This window comes from Ophidiomyces ophidiicola (assembly GCF_022830035.1).
Source record: "Ophidiomyces ophidiicola strain CBS 122913 chromosome Unknown scaffold_31, whole genome shotgun sequence".
Taxonomy (NCBI): Eukaryota; Fungi; Ascomycota; class Eurotiomycetes; order Onygenales; family Onygenaceae; genus Ophidiomyces; species Ophidiomyces ophidiicola.
The window spans coordinates 250,227-260,378 of record NW_026054671.1 but is presented as its reverse complement, the minus strand read 5'-3'; the positions used below and the strand labels follow the sequence as shown (position 1 = coordinate 260,378).

At 57.3% G+C, this 10,152-nt stretch overlaps 6 protein-coding genes across 6 annotated transcripts; 4 read left to right on the top strand and 2 right to left on the bottom strand.

Moving 5' to 3' along the window:
* Positions 1–11: 11 nt before the first annotated feature.
* Positions 12–578, bottom strand: LOZ57_005773 (uncharacterized protein; the record flags this gene model as incomplete). Its single annotated transcript, XM_049254800.1, has 1 exon — positions 12–578. A coding segment is annotated over one exon (567 nt), but the record flags the coding sequence as incomplete, so codon positions are not given.
* Positions 579–1,489: 911 nt separating this feature from the next.
* LOZ57_005772 (uncharacterized protein) lies at positions 1,490–2,812 on the top strand (the record flags this gene model as incomplete). The annotated part of the gene is made up of 1 exon (XM_049254799.1): positions 1,490–2,812. One exon carries the CDS (start codon positions 1,490–1,492, stop codon positions 2,810–2,812), a length of 1,323 nt encoding a protein of 440 aa, XP_049106316.1.
* A 224-nt stretch (positions 2,813–3,036) lies between these two features.
* On the top strand, positions 3,037–4,644 carry LOZ57_005771 (uncharacterized protein; the record flags this gene model as incomplete). The annotated part of the gene is made up of 1 exon (XM_049254798.1): positions 3,037–4,644. One exon carries the CDS (start codon positions 3,037–3,039, stop codon positions 4,642–4,644), a length of 1,608 nt encoding a protein of 535 aa, XP_049106315.1.
* Positions 4,645–5,415: 771 nt separating this feature from the next.
* LOZ57_005770 (uncharacterized protein) lies at positions 5,416–5,904 on the bottom strand (the record flags this gene model as incomplete). Its single annotated transcript, XM_049254797.1, has 1 exon — positions 5,416–5,904. One exon carries the CDS (start codon positions 5,902–5,904, stop codon positions 5,416–5,418), a length of 489 nt encoding a protein of 162 aa, XP_049106314.1.
* Positions 5,905–7,328: 1,424 nt separating this feature from the next.
* LOZ57_005769 (uncharacterized protein) lies at positions 7,329–8,442 on the top strand (the record flags this gene model as incomplete). Its single annotated transcript, XM_049254796.1, has 2 exons — positions 7,329–7,461; positions 7,526–8,442. 2 exons carry the CDS (start codon positions 7,329–7,331, stop codon positions 8,440–8,442), a joined length of 1,050 nt encoding a protein of 349 aa, XP_049106313.1.
* An 839-nt stretch (positions 8,443–9,281) lies between these two features.
* On the top strand, positions 9,282–9,913 carry LOZ57_005768 (uncharacterized protein; the record flags this gene model as incomplete). The annotated part of the gene is made up of 2 exons (XM_049254795.1): positions 9,282–9,658; positions 9,721–9,913. The coding sequence occupies 2 exons, from the start codon at positions 9,282–9,284 to the stop codon at positions 9,911–9,913; spliced, it is 570 nt and encodes a 189-aa protein (XP_049106312.1).
* Positions 9,914–10,152: the final 239 nt, after the last annotated feature.

Sequence of the window (10,152 nt, the reverse complement as noted above, 5' to 3'; positions counted from 1 at the left end):
GGGGCGGAGGCGGGGGCGCGCGGGGCGGGCGCGGGCTGCAGGGCGGGCAGGTTGTCCAGCTTGGGCCGCTTCCGCGCGCGCTTGGGGGCGGCGGCAGCGGCGGCAGCGGCGGCTGGGGCGGCTGGGGCGGCGACGGCGGGCTTGTCCTTGGCGGCTCGGCCGCGGCGGGGCTTCACGTGCGGCGTGTCGTCCTTGGCGTCGGCGTCCTTCCGCTTTCGGACGCGACGGGGCTTGGCGTCGGGCTGTGGCTGGAGCGCGGTGGCGCCCGGGGGTGTGGCTGGAGCGTCGTGCTTCCTCGCCGGCATCGTCGCTGTTGCGGTCGCTGTCGTGGTGGTGCTGGTGGTGGCAGTGGGCGCCGCAGGATCAGGAGGCGCGGCGCGAGCAGGATCCGCCGCGGGGAGAGCGCGGTGGCTGCTGCTGCCGGCGGCGCTGTGCGGGTGGTGGTTGGTGCTGACGGTGGGCGCAGCGAAGCTCTCGCACTCGGAGAGCGTGCTGGAGGACGACGCAAGGGCGGGAGCGGCGTCTACAGCGTCGTGCGTCAGCAGGGCGGGGGCGGCAGCATCGCCGGCCGTGGGCATGCTCTGTGGCAGGTGACGCGAGGGCGTGCGTGGCGGTCACCAGGCGCGGTGGTGGTGGTGGTGGTGGTGGTGGTGGTGGACGACTGACGACGACGCAGGGGGGACGCGGGCGGAGCGAAGAAAAAAAATGGACGAGACGGGCGACGCAGCGAAAATGGGAAAAGTCGGGTGTGTGGAGGATGCGGGTGGCGGAGGGGAACACGAAAGCGCAGACCAGCAAAGAGCAAAGCCAGAGGCGAGCGACGGCTGGAACACGAGAGGGCGAGAAGGGCGAGAAGGGCGAGAAGAGACGAGAAGACGCAGGCAGGAAGAGGAGGAGGAGGAAGAAGAAGAGAGAAAGAGAGGAAGAGGGAGAGAAGAAGACAAGCGACGGGAGGCGAGGACGGCGCAGTTGGCAGAAGCAATAAAAGGAACTAATCTTACGGCCTGGTGGCATTTGCCTGCCTGTCTGCGCTGCGCTGCGCTGCTGCCCGCCCGCCTGGCTTGTCTGGCCTGGCCTGGCCTGCTGCTGCTGTGCCAGCTGGCCGCACGCTGTCTCACCCCTGTAATCCCGGCCGTGATCGAGCCCGCCAGAGCTGTCGCTGCTGCTGTTGCTTCACGCTGCCCGCCCGCATCGGCACACACAAACACACCGCACACCGGCCGCTGCTCCAGCCCCTGCAGCCCGGCCGCCGTCCTGCCGCTGCGCGCTGTCTCCTCGCGCCTTTCGCTTTTCGTCCGAATTCGAGATCGACCGCCGGCAGTCCGCGCTAGCCCCGATACGGCATGGCGCCCCGGCGGCTACCGGGCCCATTTAGAGTTTTAAGCCGCCCACCCAACCTGTCGGCGCGCCGCCGAAACCGAGCTTCGCCAACCCAACGCAACCCAACGCGCGCGCTGCCTGCCCGCCGCCGCTGTCCCGCTGTCCCGCCATGGCCCTGCGCGGCGAGCGCTTCATCGTCAGCCTGTCCGACGCCGAGGACGACGCCCCCGCTCCTCCCCACAGCTCCATCCCCGCCCTCCATGGCTTCGTCGCCGACATCAAAGAGCGAGAGCCCTCCGCGCCCGCCGCCCCAGCTCCTCCGCGGCTAGCTTCTACAGCAACAGGGTTTCCGCAGCCCAGGAAGAGGAATGCTCCGTCGGCATTCAGGCGACAGCGTGCGACGCAGAATGCTGCTGCCACCGCGACTCCGCCGCCAGCGAACGCACCGCGCTCGACCCCCGCGACAGATGAGCGACGCGCCATCGACGAGGAGAATAAACAAAGACTGGCGTCTATGGGAGCTCCTGAGATCGAGAGAGAACGTGCCGAGTTGATGTCGGCTCTGTCGCCGTCCCTCATCGAGCGGCTGCTGAAGAGAGCCACGATCTCAGATGAAGAAGGCTCAAAAGAACGACAGGCAACCAACATTAACGAAGAGAGCTCACGGCCAGCTGATATTCCTACCAAAACTCCAACTGAAGATATCCCCCAAGCTTCTACCGAAATACACCAGGCAAACACCCCTTCCCACGACGACACCCCACCTCCACAGGTGCCGCAGGACATCTACCCGGCCTCCCGACCCCCCGCCCCCATCCACTTCCCCAGACCTCCTCTCCGCGACTCGCCCATGCCCAACCTCGATCCCGCCTCGCCGTCCTTCCTCGCCGACCTGCAAACGCACTACTTCCCCGAGACGCCGCACAACGCCTCCTCGCTCTCCTGGCTGACACCCTCCGCGCCCGACACACCGCCCACCTCCGCCTACCACCCGAACAGCATCGCCACGTCGCTCGCGCCCGCCGCCCTGCGCTTCTCACTCACCGGCGCCCTGCTCGCGCCGCGCACCGCGCTCGCCCTGCCCACCACGCTCGGCCTCCACCACCACGCCAACGACCCCGAAGCCGCCGGCTACACCATCTCCGAACTGGCCATCCTGTCGCGCTCGGCCGTGCCCGCCCAGCGCTGTCTTGCCTGGCAGGTCCTGGGCCGTCTGCTGTACCGCCTGGGCCGCGGCGAGTTTGGAGAGAAAGGGAATGCCATGGCCGAGGGCCTGTGGAGTGTGGTGGAGCGCGAGAATGTCGTGGCGGCTATGCTGGATGAGGCTGCCGGAGGGCAGGGAGGGACCGAGCCGGGCGTGAGGACGCGGAGTGGAGGTATTGGGAGGCATGCGAGTGCGAAGGCGTGGGCGACCGAGGCCGTGTGGCTGTGGCGGCGTGGGGGAGGCGGGGATAGAGGCCTGGTGAGAGAGGGCGAGGTGAGGTCGAAGTGAAGCCGATTGCAGTCTGATGAAGATAGATGATAGTAATTTCAAAGGCGTTTTGACGGCACCGTCGGCTTGATCGGCTGATATTCGGAACGAGAAGCTCTCTCGTATTCACTCAGCTTAACACCATAGCTGAACGTATAAACGATGCATCGACTCTTCTCTGGCCTATCTTCTCCAGCTGTGTTTCTAAACTACTTACAACTACTCCTCATATCCCAGTCTCCGTGATGCCTATTCGCCTCCCCAACCGCACGTCCTTCACGCCCCAAACCACCGTCCGATCGATCTGGGAATCTCTCCATCTCCCACCCTCGGCCCTCTCATCCCTCTCCCTATCCTGCGACCCCGATCACGACCGCTTCTTCCCATCCTCCTACAAACTCGACCATCTCGCGCAGGCCTCCACCGCACTCGCCACCCTTGCCGGCGCCCTCCTCTACTCCACACGCGCGCGCCTCCCACAGCCTCCCAGCGTCACCATCTCCGCCCGCGGCGCTGCCCTCTCGTTTGTCTCTGAGCGGCTCTACACGCTCTCCTCGCAGCCGCCGCCGTCCTCGTGGGGCGTGATATCCGGCCTGTACCTCACGCGCGATGGCGGCTACGTGCGCGTCCACGACGCGTTGATCAATCACCGTCGTGCCATTGCCGAAATCCTAGGCGTCGATATGACGCCGGACGGCATGGTGAGTCGCGAGCGCGTGGCTCAGGTCATTCGGGAGGGTTGGGATGCGGAGGAGCTGGAGAGAGCGGCGTTGCAGGGCGATGCGGTGGTGGTGAAGCTGAGGCGGATGGGCCAGTGGGAAGCCTGGCCGGCGGGCGACGAGCCCGTCCATATCAACAGGTTTGCGGTTCCGGACGCTGCGACTGTCGGAGATGGCGGCGCGGGGATGGCAGGCCATTTTGGAAATTACACGGATGCCCTGGATCCTGGCACGCAGCCAAGGCCGCTGAAGGGATTACGGGTGCTGGAGCTAAGTCGAGTCATCGCCGCTCCAGTCGCTGGAAGGACTCTGGCCGCTCTGGGGGCAGATGTCCTGTGGGTTACGGCCCCGGATCTCCCTGCTCTCCCCGCTCTGGATATCGACCTCGGTCGCGGCAAGCGCACAATCCAGCTGGATTTCCGCCGGCCGGACGACAAGCAGACGCTCCTCGATCTCGTCCGGGGCGCTGATGTCTTGATCCAAAGCTATCGACCGGGCAGTCTGGCAAAATACGGGCTTGGGCCAGAGGATCTCGCGGCCGTGAATCCGGGGCTTGTGTACGCCAACATGTCCGCTTACGACGAGCGTCCGCAGGAGTCGAACGAGTCGCGGCCATGGGCCGGCTACAGGGGCTTTGACTCGCTGGTGCAGACGTGTTCTGGAATGAACGTTTCCGAGGCAGAGCACTTCCTCGCGTCGTCGCCGGGCCGTGGGAACGAGAGCACGGCTGACACCACCACCCCTGCTCGCGTCCTGCCCTGTCAGGCTCTCGACCACGGCGCGGGATACCTCCTGGCGACCGGGGTCCTTGCCGCCGTCTACCAGCGGGATTTCGTCATCGGCGGGTTTGGCTCCTACGCGGTCGACGTCTCTCTCGCCGGCGTCGCGAAATATCTCCAATCCCTGGGGCAGTATCCCGCAGACTCAGGATTCGCCGTTGCAGATGCAATCCCAAAGGAGTATCCGCTGCCCAGTGACGGTGGCGGCTGGAGCGAAGACCACTGGGAGACCAGGCAGAGCGGTTTTGGCGAATTGAGAGGCGTCAAGTACCCTGGGTCTATCGACGGAGGTCGAATTGCTTGGGATGTGATGCCAAAGAGGCTGGGGAGTGATTATCCGGAATGGATGGCTTGATGTCGCTGTTGCGGGCCACTACGCTTTGACACTCACTGTGGACGGTGCTTGCACCAATTGTCCTCGAGCCTGGCCGGCAGCAAATTTTACAATAATACTGGCCAAGTGATACACTACTCTTTTCTGTTTCTCTATTTTCGACGCGAATGCAAGTTGATCCTCGGGCTGACAACACTGCATAGCTCAGGAGCTGATTTAGCGAGAGACCTCTGACAACCCCCAGGTATTTTGTGGATCTGGTGTTAGCCAGCTAGAGAGCTTTTTGTTTCAACGGCTTTTACGCTTCTTTGACACCTTCCGCGGCGAGGAATCCACCCATAATCCTCCAAAGCGCAATGCATTTAACGACAATCAAAACAGCAAGTGATGCGAAATGTATCATATTCATATCGTCGGAATCATCATAACCTACGTATAAGTATTTATTACTAACCGAGGTCGCCTTTCACGCTAGTTTTCTGGATATAAATTGGATGGCCGCCTCCTGGTATTTCGGAATATACCACTGATGAACTCCAATCACTATTCCACGATCACAGAAGAAATCTCCTGTGTCGCAGAACGATTGCATGCGATCGGCATACACTGAACATGACTGCGCTTGTCCGCGTGGGAACAGCTGGGTTGAGGCAGTCAGCAATCATCATGGAAGACAAAGTTGCCGAGACCATGGACTTACTCCACTTCGCTTCGAAGTCCCCACGTTGTAGGAGTTGCCCTCCGTATGTCGCGGGTCCCCGAAACCCACAAAAGCGGTCACTAGGCCTGATGTTAGCGGTGATCAAGCAGCACACTCTGGAGGGATTGAAACGTGCCATGATTTCCAATTTCCCTGGCGATTGGAGGAGTAACGGGACCGATGCCAGCAACGCCGCCCCCTCCGCACAGACTGTCACCGATGACATGCGCGCCTTGCGAGTAGCCCAGCATGACGATTTTCGAATTTGGGCACCGCTTCACATACGCTGTGAGCTGCCTAGTCACAGCCTGGGTTCCTTGGGCGGAATTGGTATCATATGGGATGATTTTTGCTGGCCACACGATGGCCTCTCGTGTGGCACCGGTAAATAAGGCAGCAAGCGCCGTGGCCACTGGAGCCAACGTCGAGCCCTCGCCGGCCGCCTGGTTGCTGCCGCGCGCGCTCATGATGTGAACCGCCGCACACGCTTCCGTATTGGCAGAGACATCCCGGGGCGTCGTGGGGAGAGCTCCCGCAAAACAAGCACTCAGCGCAAGCGCTGTGAAAAGCTGGGCAAGCATGGCCGTGAAGGGATGGTCCCTGAAATTTGACAAGGCGGAGCGGCGTCGGTCACAGGGTTCGTGGAATGTCGAGCCGGAGCCTTCTGCGGTTCCCAGACAATGGTCATGCTCTTGACGGCTGGGGAAGCTACCAGCTATTTATATTCTGGGTTTGAACTGCTCTGCAAGCACAATAATCTCTAGCAATCCGATGCAGCTGCCCAGTTCTTCATCACATGCTTGTAGATATTAATGTAACATCGGCCCGTGGGCGGCGGGGAGGTTGCCGTCCCCCAGATTCTCCGCCTGACGGCAATAAAGCGATCTGCAACAAAAGTCCTCTGGCTGAGCAAGAGCAGAACTGGTTCCTTTGCTAGATGGTGAGTAGGGAGCACATTGCTGCTGGTGACTCTTCATGTATAGGGAAATTGTACAGAATAAGACCACCAAATCTCATATCATTGGTGTGTTTTAAGTAAACAATCATACTATTCCTAAAAAAAAACAGTTAAACTAGGTAGTTATCTAACGAGCTAGTTAGTTAGTTGGCATTCCCATGCACTTGGCTTCAGCTTCACTCCCCACAAAACCACTGGAAAGAATGGGTATTCTTATCCAGGTTTGTGCAGGCGCTGGGGCTGGGCTGTGGACTTGTCTCCTGGTTATCCTGCTGGAAGATCAGCGGACTTTCGTTTTCCCAGAGAGGATCATCGCCTGCTGGAAGCAGATCAGACGGGATTGCGCGGACGGCCTTGGATCCACGTGCAGGCTAGCAAAAGCATCGCTGCCACTGTTGTTTCATGAGTGGCGATGTTTTTAGACTAAATCCCATGAAGCATGTTCATACATGCCTAGTGGCGCACTTTGGATACAGGGCCTGAAGAGACAATTCAATCTAAATGATTAAAGGCTTGTGAATGTGATTTCTTCTCTGTTCATGGTATAGCACATCGCTATTCCACTTCTTACTATTAATTTGGGGTTTTTTCTTGTTGCCAAACAAAGGGGGCAGCTCTGTTTGTTTTCTGCAACCACATATATTGTCTATCACGGGGAAAGGGGATCAATATGCTGTTTGTTGTTGAATGACAGCCTGTTGAATCACAGTGAGGAACACTTACAACAGGAGCATGAAAAAATGCTGCGCAAAATAAAGGGCAAATGCCTGTGCGTGAGCAGCTAGCACCCTCTGGAGGCAGAAGATTGCGGAACGTTCTATACATCATTGTGCTCCTCGCTGGTAACAAACTGGGCCTTTATTCACAGCATGATACTCGGAGACAATGGATTTGTCGACCTTTTCAAACTTGCACACACCTTTAAATCAAAACTCCTCATCATCTCTCTTTCTCTTGGTTCCAGGCCCATAATCTGCATCTTCAGCAGTATTCCAGATCAGCATCTCTATCAGCAGGACAAAGGTACTAGACCTTCAAGCATCCACGATGAAAATGGCCTTAAAGGCCGCTCTTCCAGCCCAGCATAATCGTTTATACCAGGCTGTACGGTCTGTGTTTATGAAATGGCTGAGTGAGCTTGGGGACTCACTCATGGACTATAGCCTGATCGTCGATGAAGGTAAGCAACACCCAGTAAATCTCTCATTCGCCTTGCGATTTGGGCTGACGGAGATCACTACCAGAATCATTCATTAATCAGGGTTTCGTTCGTGTTGATCTCGGCCTCGTCCCATGGCAGAATCTTGGCCCGCTCTGCGTGATCAAAATCGCGTATGACGAACCAAAGGAGAAATGGCTGTCAGAAATCCGTGGCTGTGTTTCGGGAAGAGAAAATAGCTGTAGGCTTGCTATCGTGGTGGAAATTCATGAAAAGCCCGACGAGACGCGACAGCCACCACCAGCTGCGGAGCTATGGAGCTGTCTTCCCTTTATGCATAGACATGATGTCGGTCAGCTGGCAACGTCCATTCTGCAGTTTTGCAACCGGAAGGGCTACCATCTCACAGAGAGGTTCTCATGCAAGATCCATGTGCAGTACCTCCGTGAGACTAACCCGGAGCTGATCTGGGAGTGCGAGTTCACAGAAGAGAGAGTCTATTTACCTATAATGCATGATGCATACGAGGGAAAGCTCCAACTCCGTGAAGTTTTCTTGCCCGAATGGGAGACCAAAAGAGTTTATTCGCTCCCATTTCTTCAGCTTCTGGAGGCCATGCCGCGTAGCCTCAGCGCCCACGGATACGCGAAAGCACTCCACATGGCGGGCATGAAGAAGAAAGAATTACTCCCGCCAGTTGAAAATTGCGAAAACTGCAGGCTCTGCAAGAGCCACTCTGAGCCCTTCGAGTTTCTCAGGGGGATGTATAGAAGGGAAGCAGAGCAGAATGAAAAGGAAGAAAGGGAGCGCCGGGCGAAGGAGTACAAAAGCGGAACTGCGAAACGGGCCAAGCCGCAGGAAAAATTTGTACTCCTCGACGATAACGACAGCCTGGAAGATGCGGATGGCGAATTGGACGACCTAGAGGATGAAGATTCAGAGCAGGACGAGGCCAGTGAGTATGAGGACGGAGACGTAGACGGCGATACGGATATGGATTGACCCGGATCAAGGCTGGGTCAACCACTGCGGACTTCGTCTCGCCTGAATAGCTAGCAGAAATGAGGGCTTTGGTAATTGCATTTGGATTGGCGTTTGTATGTAGAAAGAAAGGGAGCTTTTCGACATTGCCGTTATGTGACTAGTTAAGGGTGGCTATCGTCGGCCGTCAAGCAACCTCATCACAGCCTCCGCAAGCAAGGAGTGACGCTCTGTTTCAAAGATGCCTTCGTTCTTGCGCCTGCGTTTGCGCATTCCAGTCGCTATTATGCATTTCCAACCCCGGCCTGTCCGTTTCATTCCATCCGAGACGTAGTTAGTCAGAACGGGATTTCGCTCACGGCTTTTTTTTTGACAGACGTCTCTCACCGTACACACAGCCCTCGTCCAAGGCTCACCCAGCATTCTCTTTTCCCTGTCTTGCAAGTGTTCATCATTTTGAACCCAGCTCGTTCATCGACTGTGCGCGATGGTATCCGCTTTGTCTAGCGATGTGGGAGGGGCCCAACAGGCGACGCTCAACAGCCCGATCTTTCAGCTTCCCATGGAGCTCCGGGAGATGATATACGTGCATCTTTTTAAGAGAGGGCGACTCCATGTCTGGTACTTCGGCAGCAAGGACTCGAAGGTGTTCAGGGAGGGTTGGTGGCATACCGTCTGCCATCGCCTGGCCGACTATGGGACAGATCGGTGTAGGACGCGCCCCATTGCTGCGCAGAAGAACTTTCTTACCCACGAGCAAATTGAAATCGCACGTCTGCAGGTCTTTGGGTGGCTGCTTAGCTGCTCCAGAGCGTGAGTTGTCATTTTATTCAGTATCTACGATCGTATCTGTGACTGATATGGCTGTATGCGCCCACCTCTCCAGGTACCATGAATCCATCCACTTCCTCTACTCCGCAAACACATTCTCGATCGAACCAAACTACTTTCCCCCATTCTCAGACGTGAAGCGACTCTTCCCATCCCACTGCCTTTCTGCTGTTCGATCTCTCGAGCTCCTATACCCTGTTGCCACATATCGTGATCTTCCCGTCCTTGATAGATTCACTTCTACGATTGCCCATATCCCGCTTATATTCCCCCACCTCCGCTCATTTCATATTGCAATTAGCTCCTGGTGGATGCTTTGTGCACTTGAGCACTGGGAGAATTTTGCTGCGGACCATTCAGAACTTGTCAAGTCCGAGTTACTCGGCACGCTAGATGGACTCGTGAGGTGTTTTAATGGCCAGCTTAGGGACTGTGAGCTAACGGTGGACCCTAATTATTATGAAATAGTGAAAGTGCTAGAAGACGACAGGACTGGCCCAGCCGAGGTTTCGATGTTCAATTGGTCGAAGAAAACGCTGACGAAAAGACATTGGAGGCAGTTGGATGGAGAGACGGACTCTATGAAATCAAAATTGGGTTATTGGATTGTCATGGCATGCTAAAGGCATGGATCCTCCGCGGAATTGTTGATAGAACTTGATACAGCAACGAATATGGCCGCCGAATATCGTGATATGGAAGGCATTCTCTCACTATTGGCTTTCCTGGGGAAATTTCCGGAGGTATTATTCTGGTCGCTACTGGTAGGACCTCAGACGGAAGTTGACCGGTATGGCTGGACTATGCATATTCTGCGAATTGTGCTGAAACGTATCGGCCGCTGGGTCTAATTTCCGTTGCATGTCATTACGAAAGCAGCCCATGCATGAGGAAACCTGT